This window comes from Coffea arabica, chromosome 1c, assembly GCF_036785885.1.
Source record: "Coffea arabica cultivar ET-39 chromosome 1c, Coffea Arabica ET-39 HiFi, whole genome shotgun sequence".
In the NCBI taxonomy this organism is placed as follows: domain Eukaryota; kingdom Viridiplantae; phylum Streptophyta; class Magnoliopsida; order Gentianales; family Rubiaceae; genus Coffea; species Coffea arabica.
This window is the reverse complement of record NC_092310.1, coordinates 6,917,854-6,934,118: the sequence shown is the minus strand read 5'-3', so window position 1 is coordinate 6,934,118 and position 16,265 is coordinate 6,917,854. Positions and strand designations below refer to the sequence as shown.

The window sequence follows — 16,265 nt, the reverse complement described above, 5'->3', positions numbered from 1 at the left end:
GTTTCGATTTTCGTTTTTTTTTATATTGTGATTTTGACTTGTTTGCGCGCGTTGGTATGTTTCGGAACGTATTAGATCGATGTAAACTGATCCGTTAGTCCTGACGAGAGTTGGGCAGGCAGTCCGCTAACCCCTTTGGTTCGCCTTAGGGTAAGGTGGGGCTGTCACACTTCTCATCCCCAATCAATGAGTATAACTGATATCATTTTCGCTTTACAAGGTTCATTCTCTGTTTCTCCTTTTATGTTTTTTTGCTTTCGAAGTGATTTTTTTTTTGGGGGTAAAAGAAGTGATTTTGTGAGTATAGTGTGGTGATTTTTTTAGTACAGTATTGAAGAATTCAATATGAAGAAAGTTTCTCAATTATAATCTAGGGCTTCCACTGGTGAGGAATATCAGTGAGCTTACGCAGGATAGTTATGGTAGACCCGGTTTGTCTCACATGACCATAGCCGGTTTGCTTTTACATGGGATGAAAGAGGTAAGTCAATCCTATACCAATTCTCTGGTGTTAAACTGTTAAATTGAAAATTAGGAGGTAGCTTTCTTGCGTCTCTTAGCCCTAAATTCTATGAATGCCCTTTCAATAGGTTGAGGTGTGGCTGCAAACTTTTGCTCCTGGATCTCATACTCCAATTCATAGGCATTCATGCGAGGAAGTGTTCGTGGTACTAAAAGGGAGTGGGACTCTTTATCTTGCTTCTAATTCACACTCCAAATACCCTGGCAACCCACAAGAGTTTCCTATATTCTCTAATAGCACGTTTCATGTCCCTGTTAATGATGCTCATCAGGTGAATTGTTTCAACTTTTGCTTTTCTTTGTTTGTGCAGAACTTTTGCAAATATATCTGTATTCAATTCAGCAATATCTGCATAGAAAGAAAATTGAACATCATTCTTGCTATTGTTTTTTCCCCTTATGGAGTGGAGGAGTGGGTTTCACAACATGAAAGGAAGAAATCCGAGTGAATGGAAGGGAAAGCTCACCAGAAAAGTGTCTATTAACTGTTACAGGATGAAGCCCCATCCCATGTTAATGAAATTGATTATGTTTAAAGTTTATTGTTCCATTTTTTTTCTTTTTCTATTTTTAATCTCAGTTTACAATCCTTTTTTGGTCCTTCCTGTTCTCCATGATTTGTGGAATTGCTGTTGCTAGTACGGTATATATTTACTAATTATGAGGTTGCAGTGCTCATGCTAAAGTATCCTGAGATATGCACAACACTTTTTGTTCATTTATTTTTGTTGCAGATATGGAACACAAACAAAGAGGAGGATTTACAGTTCTTGGTTATTGTCTCTCGTCCTCCAGTGAAAGTGTAAGCATGTTCTGCACTTCAGTCATTTCTAGTTGCCTTGTATCTCATCAATTTACATTATTCCATGTTAGATCTGTACTACTAGTATCTCAAGTAAATATCTGATTTATGGAAGTTACTTTGGAGGGAAACAAGTTTCAATTTTCATCAATACACACACACTCACATATATAGAAAAGTCAATTGTTCGATGACCCAAAAAGCATTTTGCAGAAATTTTACTTCAAAGATGACTTCAGAGATGTTGTAGTTGGAGTAATGTGTGTTAGTGATGAACTAGAATTCTTCTTTAGGTCATATGGAAACATGATAGTTTAGTTGGTGATGAAGCTAGTGCAAGGATTAAATTGAGAAGAAAAGATGGACATATTTTGGGAAAATGGATGGATTCAAGGTACTAGAGGAGCCAAAAGTGTGATTCTTTCCAAATAGAAAATTTCAATTTGCTGGGTTTTGGGGATAGTGAAGACTAGAGGGATGAAGAGAAACATATATTAAAAGGACAGGGAGAACAAGGGGAATGCTAGGTGCCAATTATCTTTTTCAAATCGATCTTTTTTTTTGGACCTTGTAGTGGAGAATAAGATAGATGTTTTTGATGGATTGAGTTCTTTATTTGAAGCAATTGATGGATTCTTTTTGTTATACTTTCATATATCCGATTATCACGAGACTTAGTAGATTAATATACATAAGTAGATGTATCCCTTCGTATACTTGGATTTTATGGTTAGGAAATGACAATTATGCTCTGTGTTCTTACTTTCAGGTTTATATATGATGACTGGCATATGCCGCATACTGCAGCCAAATTGAAGTTCCCTTATTATTGGGATGAAGAGTGTTACCTGATGCCTCCAACAAAAGATAAGCTTTAACTTGAAAGCAAGAATCTTGCACAATTAGTGGAAGTCAAATTTTATCCAATCAGTTGCAAGCATGACGCATGCAGTGTTCTCATTTCAAGAGGTACAATTAAACTCTTGCCTTCTTCAGATCAAAAGGACTAGTATTGTATGGTTCTGTTGGATGGGTGCATTTAATTACCTTTTCTGCTGCATGCTTCAGAGCCCAAGATTTTGTAGCAAGCATTTTGAGAATAGCCAATTTCCATTGTATATTTTCTATATAAGAATGAGATATTACTATAGCAGACTGAAGTATGACAACAGTTCTGTGGAGATCTTCTTCTGTACCAACTTACATGTTCGATTAAAGAATTGACAAGTTTCTTCTCTATCGTTTGTTTCATCCCTTTGTTGCATTTTTAATTTCTATTTCCGATCAATTACAGCTTATATGTTATACCTTATGGAACTTTCTAGTTGGTATACATATTTTCTTGTTCGAAGCAGTCTAGTACGTATTTCTTTCTTAGACCTCTAAGGCAGAGCATTCTATTCTTGAAGATCTCTGGAACTGGGTACAACTGAGTGTGACTAATTTTTTTGTGAGATTTCACTTCAACAACTCCTCTACCAGGCGAAGGAGAGGGTTTGAGAAGGGACATAGTCATATACCTGCTATGGTTATTGGTTCTGCCATAAGAGGTTGACAAATGATTGTGACTGGCTTCAGTTTTTATTTTGAATGTAATAAAAATCAAAAAATAAGTTGAGCCACACAATTCTTGACACAGCTTGGTTTACTTGCATTAAGCCTTAAGGAAACACCAACAAGGGAAGTTTGACAATTTAATAACATATGGAAGAGAGAAGAGACTTTTCAACATAAGTAGATAAAATGGCAATTGGATTCAGCACAACATTGTGTACACCTGCTTGTCCTTTTTTCCCTTCCACCGGACTTATTCATCTGTGTATGCTGTGAGGTCTTTTTTGCATTTTTTTTCTGGGGGAAAAAGGTTAACATTGTTACCTTTGTTCATGTTTTGGTTGTATTGAATGCAGTCTCTTCAATGTATTATTGAGTATCCTTTTTTTCCTGTTCTGGCCTCTATTTGATATTACTTTAGGCGTTCGTTTGGGAGTTTAGGAAAAGAGGGGGGGGAACGTTATGAAAGAAGAGGAGAGAAGAGAAGGGATTGTTATGTTGTTTAGGGGTTTTGAGAATTAGTGGAATGATTTTGGATATGAAAGTCATTAAATATTTGTTCAAGACATTTTTAAGGATAAAATAGGTATTTTAAAAAATTTTCACAAGCTTCCTCCAACTTTCTCTCCAATTTGGGAGGAAAAATTTTGCCTTCTATTCATCCTCTCATTTCCTTTCTTTTCTCTCTTACTAAAAACTTACAAACAAAAGAACTTTCTCTTCTTTTCCTTTCTTTTCTGTCCAAATCCTCAACTCCCAAATGAACCCTTAATTTTGCTATGCTTTTTCCCTCTTTCTTGAATTCTCTATGCATTTATAGTGCACATGGCTTCATCTCTTTTTCCCCATTTTCATTTCTTGACCTGTTTTCTCTTTCCTTTAGTTGTTAGATGGATGTAAAGGCATTGAGTATATTTGAGGTCCACAGTTCTTTGCTACGATGGACTATTATCCAAGTTATTGAGGGCTCACATCTCAAAACTACTGATGCAGAATGTGCCACAAAAGTGTATTGTCGCTTCGTGTTTGATGATGCGCATGTGCGTTTAGCTTTTTGCCCCTTGTATTGTCATAGTTTACTCTGTGGTCCTTTTGTTTGCTTGAAGTATTAGTTGTGATTTCAGTAATATATTCCGTGTTAATGCCTCGGGGTTTTGGAATGAAAAAGTTATACTATTTTTTAGCCAACTGTACACGTTGTATGGTGAATTTGAGCGCCTGGTTTATCCTTTTTTCCATTTTTTTGGGGGGAAAAGGCTAACATTGTTACCGTTGTTCATGTTTGGTTGTATTGAATGCAGTTTCTTCAATGTATTGAGTATCCTTGTTTTCTGTTCTGGCCCCTCTATTTGCCATTACTTTACTTTTTTTCCTTCTTTTTTCTCACTGGTTTCCTTTTTTCATACGAGTAGTTGTTTTGTTTCTGAGCTGATATTGTGACAAACTAACTCTTGTCTTTTGGTTGACTGATTTGTAATAGATATGATAGGAGTTGTTTTATATGCTTTACCAGTGAGAAAGGCGCTTTTAGACGGTGACGGTGTTTCTGTTATTGCTAGAGATTATGTCATTGATCAAAGGTGATTTCCGGTGCTTGGATCCTTCCGTGTTGCTTTTGTTGGCCGCTGCATTTTTCAAGATTGCTGACACCTTGTTGTTTATGTTTGTTGCTATGGTAAGAAACCTGTTCTGTGATTTTTTTCTGCGATTTTTGAGACTGAAGTGGGATGGACCATAGTAGATGCAATGGGGTCTGTTGAGTCCAATCCAGTTATTATTGGTATTAGACACAGAGTGAAGCCTGATAATTGTGAGATCTGTTTCTATGTATATTCATGGTTCCTTAGTTAATTTGTGTTAGGCTGTTGTGTTACAGGTCTCTGTGCTATCATTTTTTCTTGGCACTTGTCCCTTCTGCACTTTAAATCATGGATTGTTTGCTAAGTCATATCAAGCTAGAATGTTATATGGATCTTTTGAAAGGTGACATATTTATTAGGCATTCTGATGGAAGGTGAACCTCCCTTTCTTCAACTAATATCCTTGAATTCTTTTCCCTCGTCCCGGGAAATAATGGTTTTTTTTTTTGCCTTTTTTGGTAGTAGAGGAAGGTGCTAAATAAAGAAGACAGAATTCAGAACAAGAATCCTAATTATTACAGTTCGGATGAACGAAACGAGGAAAACAGACCTCTCTTATAGTTTAGATGGATTAGTGCTTATCAACCATTGAACTCACTAACTCATTGCGTGTTGATCTGGATGGCGAATATTTTTTTGCTTAATATTGCATTAAATAGTGCGATCCAGGCTTGAATTTGCTTATACCAAATTAGGAATTCACCAAATTAGGAATTCAATGGTTGATAAGTACTACTCCCTCCGTCCCACTTTGATAGTCTTGTTTTCCTTTTTCGTCTGTCCCAAATTGTAGTCCACTTTCCCATTAAGAAATGTAGTAATCTTTCAAATTATCTAAAATACCCTTATTAAATATCTTGTTATTAATACATTGTTATTAAATACTAACCCACTACATTGGATATATTGAGTTTTTCCAATACTAACTCATTAGCTGTAACTGATATTAATTGGCACTCTTCGTGATTAGCATAAGGGTATTTTAGAAAATTATTAATCTAAATTTATGTTTCCAACCAAATTAATTACACTTTCTTAATCTGTGTGAAAAAAAAAAATCAAGACTAACAAAACGGGACGGAGGGAGTAATTCATTGATCTCCAAGGAAAAAACATCAAGGACATGGGATAGAATCTGAAACCTTTTTTCCAGACAATGCCTATATAAGATTGCGCGGTCTAAAAATATATTGACATCGCCTAGGATTGCTTTGCTGCCCGTGAGCTTCCCCACTATGTTTTCATTTTCTCTCTTCATTTGCTAATCAATTTAATAATGCCAATTTCATCAATTAAACAATTTAAGAAAAGGTTCAACTAGCTACCCTACCAATCAAAAGAATTATTTTCATCACCTTAAAAATAGCAAAGCAGCAAAGGCTGCATGTTAGAGGTTTCCCAAAAAAACATCCGGTAAAAGTTGTTATACAAAAAGCATAAACTAACCATTCATCGCATCACTCCAAAATATCATGCTCAAATTTGTACGGCTCCATAACCTTCATTATAAGACCAAATAGAAGGAAATTTTAAAAAAAATGTGCAGAAGGGTGTCAAATACATGCAAAATAAATATGGTCCTTAAGTATATAGGCATTTTTTTATATATTATTTTCAGCTATTAATCTTGAGTTTTAAATGAATAGGCTTTTTCTCATACAAAATTTGATTGGGCTGCTTAATCATGAATTGGGCATACAAAATTTTGTCTCTATTGCACAGAGCGCGGTTTATATTTCCTAGTTATTGGTAAATTGGGTAGCGGTTCCAAATTATGACATTGGCTCTTCTATTTGTCATCAAGGTCATTTGTAAGAATTGTAGTTTTAAAATGATTAATTCAAGTTGTTAGTAGTTTATTATGTATTATTTACTAAATAATATTTTTATGCTTGTTTATCATACGAGTTTTAAAGGTGGTTCTCGTTCCTTGTAAGTTAGAATTTAGCACCACAAAACACTCAAGTACAAGGTTTGATGTAACAATTGTAACATCATGGGTGGTGACTGGTGAGTTAACCCAAAACTATTTGAGCGGAAAACAAAGGCTTTAAATAAATTGATTGCCCAATATATTATCCATCGATAAATATTTATATTTCTACTGATCAATATATCAATACTTTTTCTCGAGCCATGAGTCTTGTTTCCAAGAGACTAGTTCACTACTTAGATCTGAGTTCCCTTAGTTGATATGAGCCACCACATCAATTAATCTAATTCGGTCAATATATTCTTTCTTTTTTTTTTTTTTGGTTTATAACCAACGGTCAAAATCAATTTCAGTTTATTGGACCTGATTTGGACCGTCAATGACCTCTGCAAGCTGATCGTTCCTAGCTCTTATAGGCTTGCAGCACCATTCTTTGTCTCCTTGTTGGTCGCTGTGGGAGTGCACCAGGGTGGGTTTTAACCAAGTTTCCGCTTGCTACATTTAAAACCGTAACATGTTTCCCTGTCATTTGGGTAGGCTGGCGTTATTTTTTGAGCAACAATGTTCCTGTCAGAGTAAATTTTTTTCAAATGCCACTATTATCTTTAATCAATCAACTCCATATATATATATATATATATATATATATATATATATATATATTAGATTCATTAAGCGCTAATTACTTCTCTTCTTCTTTCTCCAATTAAAATTTTTTCCTACTCACTTACTCACACCTCTCTCTCTCTCTCTCTCTCTCTCTCTCTCTCTCTCTCTCTCTCTCTCTCTCTCTCTCTCACACACACACACACACACACACACACACTAATTCATGAATTATTTTCATGATTTACTAAATTGGTCTTGGTTTTAATAATTTCTTTTATATTACTTCTTTATGCCCTTATATTCTTTTAATTTTTAAAATTTCACTCAAATGGTTCTTTTTTCAAGCACAATGTAGTTTAAGTCAAAATAATTAATAGTTTAAAATGAAAATAGTCCCAAAAAATAGTTTTTCTCTTCAATATTCATAAGAGATATAATGTAATATAATTTAAACTTATTTTCATCTAATTATTAGATAATATGAATACTTGATAGAAATCAAGTCTTATACCTGATAAAAGATAAAAATTCAAGATTTATATGACAAGTATAAAAGAGAAAAAGATGGCAAAGTTTTAATGCTATTAGTTGCTCAGAGGCATGATAAACGAGCAAAATTCAAAAGAAAAATGCATGTTGCATGTCAAAAAAAATTTTATGCTAAAGTATTGAGTTACAATGACATCTTAATAATAATTATTTTAAACTGAAATTTGTTGGAGTTAAATGAAGTTCTATTTACAAAAAAAAAAAAAGAATAAATAAAATTTTTAGAATTGAATCAAAAAGCAAGATCGCATAGAACCAAAAAGATATAAGAAAAGATTTTGGCAAAAACTACATATTTAATTATAAAATAATAGATACATTAGTGTGTGGGTGAAAAAGAGAGAAATGAAAATAATAGGAAGAAGAGTGAGAGATCTAACAGAAATTACTTAATTAGAGAGCAAAAAGGAGTAATTAATGAACATATCTAAAGTTGATTGATTGAGAGTAATTTTGACATTTAAGTAAAATATACTCTGGCAGGAAGATAATTAATTGTTCTGACGGTATTGCTTGCCCATCTGAGTATGGTATCTACATCTAGAATTACCATTAAAGAGCCACATAGATAAGAAGTTATACAATGAGTGTGGAGGTATTCAAGTATAGTCGTATAGTATGATTAAATTGACACCATCTAAGTTTTTCTAGAGGAACTATATATTTTGTTGAGTAAATCAATTTTTATGAACGCAGGGGAAAAAAAATATTAGCTTCCAACTTCCAAGAACTCAACAACTAGCAAAGATTGGCATTTTATAAATTTCTTGACTTGTTATGGTAGTTGCCTATTTAGCAACAAGATTAAATCATATATCCTCGAGTTAAATTCTTAACAGTTCAAAATAACACGTAGGCTACCCTTTTTATGTATAGGGCCAAGAAAGAAAGTGCATTAATCACATAAAAAGCTGGTATTGCTATTCGTACTCCATCAACATGATAATTCTTATAAAGACAAAAACTGAACTAAATTTAATTTCCTAGTTTGTTTTTTCTTAAACGTTAGATATCTCTCTAACTTTCCTATTTTATGAGAAAAAGAAAGCTCTTTTCCTCTCTTTCTCTCTCTCTCACTAACCATCTCTACGTCACCGCATTCTCTATCACATTTGATACACACAAATATGAATTGGTACAAACTTTTCTTGACCATGAATTGATCTTCCGTGTAAACGTAGTCTTTCCAAATTGTTATACAAAATCTCCTCGTTTAAATAAAAGATTAATCTTTCCTGCACTAATAGTGTATAGTTTTGGATAAATGATAATTATGTAAATTTTGAATTTGAAACCCCTGTTTCACATTTGTCATGGATTTAGCAATGATAGTATATATACTGTCAGTATATATAAAATTTACATAAGAAGAAACCATAATCACTTCAAAAGAGAGAAAGATTAAGAACTAGAGATGGGCAGGTAAAGAACCATAATCACTTACTTGGTAAAAATATTCAAAAACCTTTACTAGAGATGGGCAGACTACCATTATCACTAATTATAACGTCGGCTCTTCCACTTGGGGGGAGGGAGACCATAGACAGGCACCCCTCCTACGTGCAATTTGTCAGGACCTTCAAGGATTAGTAGAATTAGATGAACAGGAAGAAGAAAAGAAGAGAGAGAAGGAAATTAGAAAGGAAATGAGAAAACTAAAAAAAAAAGGAAGATTCCCGAGAGAGAACGAGAAAGGAGGGAAAAATTCAATTATCATTTCTTGTTTTAATCCCATTACATTCTAGAATTTATACACAATTGTTGAGACTTTGCTAGTTTCTAACTCCAGTAACAAACTAGTTTTGTACCCATTCGTTAAATGGGAATTATTTAAAAATAATAAATTATTTAGTGTAGTTCATAAAAAATTTGCATAAAATACAAACTTATTGTATAATCTATTATAACCTTTCTTAAATACATTACTATGTGCACATTGTTATTCAAAAATAGTCTTATAATGTAAATTTAAACATCTAATTCAGTGACTAATAATTCAAAAATGAAAAAAAAACATTCAACAATATGATAACATTCAAAAACTTGAAAATAGGCAAGATCAAATCTTAGCTGATCTTCTGTAAACAAAAGAATAGCCAACCCATTACCAAAACATCAATTTTGGTACTTAATATAAATGGTTTAAAGGTTAATGTGAAAAGAAAAGAAGCCGAATGAAGTATAAATAAAATATCAGAATTCAGAATCAATCAAGTCATACGAATACAACAACCTTCTAAATCTGTTCACAGCTAATAGAAGCAAAACGAAAACATAAGATGTATTTTGCTCTTAAGTCAAAAACATAAAAAATCTAAATAGTCTGATGTATATTGCATGACGTGAACTGCTATATGACAATGAACTTGATGCCTTGCCATTTATGTAATCAGTGACACCTTCTTGTTCTTTAGAAGCTTTCTACCAAAGTCTAAAAAAAAACCATTGAAAATTGCACAAAATTTTTTAAACCCCAGAAACCTAGAAAATAAAAAAAAAATTAGCACATTGTTATTGACAATTAATAAATTGTCAAAGGCAATAAAAAAATCGTGTGAAAACACATAGTTTAAAAGGCCACTTTTAAATCACTAACCAAAAAGCAATATGTGTTCTACTTGAATTGAAGAGTGAATCCATAAATTGAAATAACAAATTAATTACAAAAACCTTGCCAGAAATAAAAACCAAACTGTAACTTTTGAAGACTTAGAAAATTCAAATTTTATGACCTAGCTATGAAGAAGGTGTAGGAAATTACAGAGCACATACAGCGAGTATAAACAAAGTCCAAATGCTGTCCTTGCATTGAAGGGAATAAAAACGAAGTTCCAAATCCAGTCCTTCCATTGAAGTAAAAAAAAAAAAACTTTCCAAAAAAATTGGTGGAAAAGTGTAAACATTTTCATTGCTTGATAAAGTGATGAGTAATAGATCGAGAACTATATATATGAGTAAAAATGTAGAGTATCTGCAATAGCGATAATCTGATAAAGATTATCTAATATTTGAATTGATATTTCAAACTTTTGAGTTGAACATGAGAGACAGTTAAAAATATTATTCAAAATTATTTATACTAATCCCCAGGAAATTTAGGCTTGACGATTAGGGTTAAGGAAAAAAAGGTGAAAGAATGGAAGAGATAATTATGGAAGGATTATCTAGAATTGTAAAGGCAACAGAAAAAAGAGGGATGGAATAGGGTAGGTTATTAGGGGGTTAACTCATAAAGCGCGTTGCACCTACTTGCCCTATCGTTAAGCCACGTAGGAAAGAGATAAAATAAAAGGATAAGGATGAGAGTACGACTTTATGATATATATATATATATATATATATATATATATATATATATATATATATATATGATTCTGCATCTTCAGTTGCAACGACTTCTAACGACCTTTAACTACCTCTAATATTTACAATTGCGACCCTTAATACTTTTGCTCTTCTTCATATATACCCCTAATCCTGACAATACCTCCTCTGATTGAGGATATCCTTGTCCTTAAGGCTGGAACTCTGGAAACTGGCTAGTAATGAAGGATTGATCTTCCCTTGAAATTTCCCTTTCTACTAACTGATGTCATTTGTTGAGATACTGTATAATAGGAACACATTCCTCAAAATTACTCGTCTCTTCAAAACTTCAGTTGGTTGTAGAAGGCACTGATCATGGCAATCAAAGTTTGGCAGTGTTGAGGTAGTGTTTTGATGAGGGCCTATCTTTTTCGTAAGTAAGGAGACATGAAAGACTAGATGGATTTTAGCTTCTGCTAGTAGTTTAAGCCTATATGCCACTCCACTGATCTTCTCCATGATTTGAAAGGGTCCATAGAATTTACCAGCCAATTTTAGATTCTTTTTTATAGCAACTGGTTGCTGTCTATATGATTGCAACTTCAGGTACACTGATAGGTCATAATTTGTTGCTAAATTTATAATTATTTTTCCTTTGATTTTAGCCAAATATTATTTTAATTGATGAATTCTACTTATATTTGGTTAATAGTGCCAATTGTAGGAAAATGAGCAAAATGTGATAAAAGGGGTAATTTTCCAAGAATTACTATCAAGTCTAGAGAAGACGAGATTCACGCATGGCAGTTTCCTAATTCAAGCCGAAGACTTACGAAGCATGTTTCCAAATACAGTTGAGAAACATCTTAGATTATTAGGAAATATTTTCTTTTAGGAAAATTAGAAAGTTCAATGTATTTTGGGAAACTAGAAAATAGGAAAAGAAAAGGCCGGCTCCCGTTTGATTACTATTTCTTAGAGAAGAAAAGAGTCAGCCGACTACATACATATATATGAGGAGCTCTTGGGAGGAGCCAATGATTTTGGCTCTTTCCCATATCATCGTGTTGGCGATTTTCTCAATAATGAAAAACTAAATTCTTATTTTCTAGTCGAAGGTCTATTGGAGGATTCGGTTCCAAACATCTGTGAGATCGAATTATTTTACTTATTTCTTTTATTCATTGGTATTTGTACATTTTCTGATTTAACTTCTTATGCTGGTTATGTTATTTGAATATCAAGGGCTCGATATTCAAATTAACCTAATAATCTACTGCCAGATTAATTGATTGAATCCGTAATTGTTCAATTGATTAATACCAGTGGCAACTAGCGTAATTGGTTTCATATTAGGGAAACGTATGATCTAACTTAAACAAACCCTCGTAACGTGTTTGTTAGTTAGGATTGGATTTTTCTAATTCTTATTGCAATCGAGAAATTAAATCCTATGGTCGTGCCTACGGTTATTTCTTAGTTAGGAAAATAGTTAATGGTTATTTGATTATATTATTTTGAGCAAGTTATTTATCACTTTTGCTTTTCTAATCATGATTAACCGGCCATTAATTGTAATAAGCTTAAAGTGTTAAGTTTGCAATGAAATTTGGAATTTAATACTAGTTCAAGGAAGTGATAAACCTAGAGAGTATACTCACGAAAGTAGAGGTGCACCTATGTGGCTTTAGTGACTTGTTTCATGTAATTTCATAAAAGAAATGAATTTGTAACTAAATTCTTAACCACGAAAGTATGTATAAATTAAGTATAGGTATAGTTGGTACACCGGCGAAAGTGGGTATCACATGCATTAGGAAATTATGCCATAATTAGCTAAGATAATAGATTTCACTTAACCAGTAATTTCATTTGCAAGAGTAGTAAGGAATTCCATATCTCTATGAGCTTTCTGTTGTTATTTTTATTATTTTTATCTCATGTTTATAGTATAGATTTAATATCTAGTACTTGTGATAGTCTAAATAATAAAGGAGTTCGAAAAACATCGGTAATTGACAATCTTCCCTATGGGTTCGACCATTGATACCCTATAATCAATCGTGACTCGTATACTTATGAAAAATCGCGTGTGGGGTATTTAGAATTTTATAAATATAAAATTTAACTGTGAATGAACTAATTGATATATGTATGCCCCGTGCTTGTCAAGTTTTTGGCATCGTTGTCGGGAATAATTTGCTCAATATTGGTGCTAAGAACAACTTTATTAGTTTAGACATTTTAATAGTTTTTCTTGTGTATTAATTGAGTCTAGTTTGTTGTGTGTTTGTTGAGTTAGTCTTGAATTTTATTTACTTTTATTTTTGTGCTTAATGTGTATATGTATTTTATCACCTATTCTTCTTACTAATCTTGCTCTTAAGTAGTTGTTTAAAAGCAATTTTAGGTAATGAGGAGGGTAGGTCAATTTGGAGAACAATGCATGATAATTGAAAGTTAGGCAATGAATGGCTACTACGTGCAAAGGTCCATGGATAGAGGTAACCAATAAATTACTGAAGGTATGTCATTTGATGATTGCTTGAGGTGCGTAAAGGCTAAATGCGATTTTATAACATTAAAAGTTCAATTGGACACTGTTACAAATATGCTTGAACAAAAGAGGAATTTTAATGCTTTCAATTCTTATAATGAGATTTGTGACTTGTGTGGAGGTGATCATGCTACTCATGTATGTAAGCAATCACAAAATGTGAATTATTATGATGAATTAGGGCATTACAATCCTTATTTTGATCAAAATGGACCTAATTGGAGTAATTCTTATACTTATGGTTGGGATAATCAATATGCATATAGTGATTCTCCATGTTTTTATGATTACCAATCCGAATGTGTCTAATATGAATCTAAACCATCTTGGAAATTAGCAATAGAAAGGTTAGCTAATGCATCTTTACCTTGGGAATTAGAAAGTGAACCATTAGCTAATGATTCTAATGCATCTTCGGAGCTAGCTATAGAAAAATTTTCTAATCAATTTGATTTAGTTATAGAAAAGCTAGCTAATGCAACCTCCAATCGTTTTGTTAGGATTGATGAAAGGTTAGATGAATTAGTTTCTCACTTTGGTAGAATACAAGACCAATTGCATAAGTTGTGTCAAGTTATTTCTTCTAATTATATACACTATGACCCTAGCATGAATGGTGAGCATGTTGCAAGTGAAAGTGGATTCATTTTGATGAAAATGATGAATTCAATTTGAGTTTCAATGAGGAAATGTCCATTTCACAAGATAATATCTTTGGAACTAACGTTGAACCTCAAGAGATGAGTATCAGCGCCTCATTTTTCACCCCTCTTGAGGAATTTAATGGAAGTAAAGGTTTTAAAGGTATTATTACCCAAGAAGGTCACGCAGACATTACTTTGGTAAGAACTCAGGTGACACACATTCAAGGTAAAATCTATGAATCACTTAAGATAGGTAAGCTTCTTCCATCTCTCTTATCATTTGATTATGTGGTTTTTATTCTTAAACCACCTTTTAATGATCCACCACGTCCAAAAATGGTAGATTATTCTTTAACAAATCCTCCTTGAAAAGTGAGGTGAAATAGTTGAGCTAACAACTATAAAGAAGCGCTTGTTGGAAGGCAATCCAATAATTTCTAGTTTTTTAGTAGGTTTTAGTTATTTGATTAGTATTTTTTTTTTTGTGTTTTGTAGGTAGCAATGACAAGAAGTCATGCGAATTATTTCAAGTGCAAAAGAGCTTATAAGGAGTGGAGACCGACGTAAAAAAAGGGAAGTTTAATCTTTATTTTTGAGTTTACAATGCTTAATTTCATAATGCGAGGTTAAGTCAGTCATTTGCATGAAATTGAAGTGCATTTAAGTGATTAAGTATGTTCTGATCTAGTTGCACTCTTTTGAACCATTTGAGCACCATCATATGCATTGAAAATGTCAGGGGGACTTTTTGATTCAAGAACCTCAACCCTCGATTTGCATTCTACATGTTTTTGATTTGTTTTAAGGGGTTGAGATTCATGTTTAAGTCACTTTCCGTGTCTGTTTTTATTTTGGATTTCAGTTTTGGACCTATTTTTGGGTCCAATCCGTTTGGTTAATTGGTTGTATATATATACACCTTATATTCAGTCTGTAAATTATTCCGATTACAACCCTAATAAAAAATTCTGATTTCTCTCGAAATTGTTCTTGTGTTCTTGTTTGTGTTTCTGTTTCGCTGCATCTGACATAACATTGAGGGCTGTGTTTTCCTTGGAGTTTGGGTCATTGCCCATGAATGCGGTCACCATGCATTCAGCGACTACCAGTGGGTGAATGACACTGTTGGTCTTGTCATCCACTTCGCGCTTATGGTCCCCTACTTCTCGTGGAAATACAGCCATCGGCGCCACCACTCCAACATTGGATCAATCGAACATGACGAAGTCTTTGTGCCGAATCCAAAGTCAGAAATAGAGTGGTACCTGAACAACTCTCCTGGCAGAGTCATCACTCTGGCAATCACACTTGTATTGGGTTGGCCCTTGTACTTGGCCATCAATGCTTCAGGCAGACAATATGATCGTTTCGCAAGCCATTATGATCCTTATTGTCCAATCAATAATGCTCGCGAGAGGCTTCAAATCTACATTTTCAATGTTGGTATGCTCGCGAGAGGCTTCAAATCTACATTTTCAATGTTGGTGTCATTGTAACAATTTATGTGCTTTATCACAGCGCACTAGCAAAAGGGCTAGCCTGGCTTATATGCATCTATGTGCTACCGTTGCTCATTCTAAATGGAATCATTGTTTTCATCACATATCTGCACCACACTCACACTTCATTGCCACACTATGATTCATCTGAGTGGGATTGGCTGAGGGGCGCGCTGGCAGCCGTTCATAGAGATTATGGTGTCTTGAACAAGGTCTTCCATAACATCACAAACACACATGTGGTTCATCATCTCTTTTCAAAAATGCCACATTATCGCGCAGTGGAGGCAACTGAAGCAATGAAGCCGATTCTGGGAGAGTATTACCGATTTGATGGCTCTCCTCTCTACAAGGCGATGTGGAGGGAGGCAAAAGAATGTCTTTATGTTGAGCCAGATGAAGGAAGCAAGGGTGTATTCTGGTACAAGAATAAGATTTGATGAGATTATCTGATCCTGATCACCTAATAGTCTGTACTGTTATTAGTGAAGCTGTATATTTGAAATTGGCATTTGTGGAGAAAGAAGTAGCTTTCTTTCGCTCAGCCAATTGTCAATTAGAAAATGCATGTCTAACTTTGCGTTAACTACAGTTAACAACATTTCGCTCAGCCAAATGTCCAAACAGTTGCTGGAGTATCTGATTCTAAC

The 16,265-nt window shown here is 33.7% G+C and overlaps 2 protein-coding genes across 5 annotated transcripts; both read left to right on the top strand.

Moving 5' to 3' along the window:
- Positions 1-239: 239 nt before the first annotated feature.
- Positions 240-5,371, top strand: LOC113705870 (auxin-binding protein T85-like). 4 transcript variants are annotated; one of them, XR_003451976.2, is made up of 5 exons: positions 240-481; positions 591-794; positions 1,257-1,324; positions 2,094-2,293; positions 4,438-5,371. XR_003451976.2 is itself a non-coding variant. In XM_027227825.2 (4 exons), exons 1-4 carry the CDS (start codon positions 443-445, stop codon positions 2,200-2,202), a joined length of 420 nt encoding a protein of 139 aa, XP_027083626.1. In that variant the 5' UTR covers positions 241-442; the 3' UTR covers positions 2,203-2,563. The 4 variants fall into 4 exon arrangements, 1 of the variants encoding a protein (XP_027083626.1); XR_003451977.2 differs by lacking the exon at positions 4,438-5,371 and adding an exon at positions 3,762-4,066; XR_003451972.2 differs by having other exon boundaries at positions 241-481; positions 4,359-5,371.
- LOC113736757 (delta(12)-acyl-lipid-desaturase-like) lies at positions 3,769-16,055 on the top strand. The gene is made up of 4 exons (XM_072084048.1): positions 3,769-3,918; positions 4,410-4,553; positions 15,157-15,514; positions 15,556-16,055. Exons 1-4 carry the CDS (start codon positions 3,769-3,771, stop codon positions 16,053-16,055), a joined length of 1,152 nt encoding a protein of 383 aa, XP_071940149.1.
- Positions 16,056-16,265: the final 210 nt, after the last annotated feature.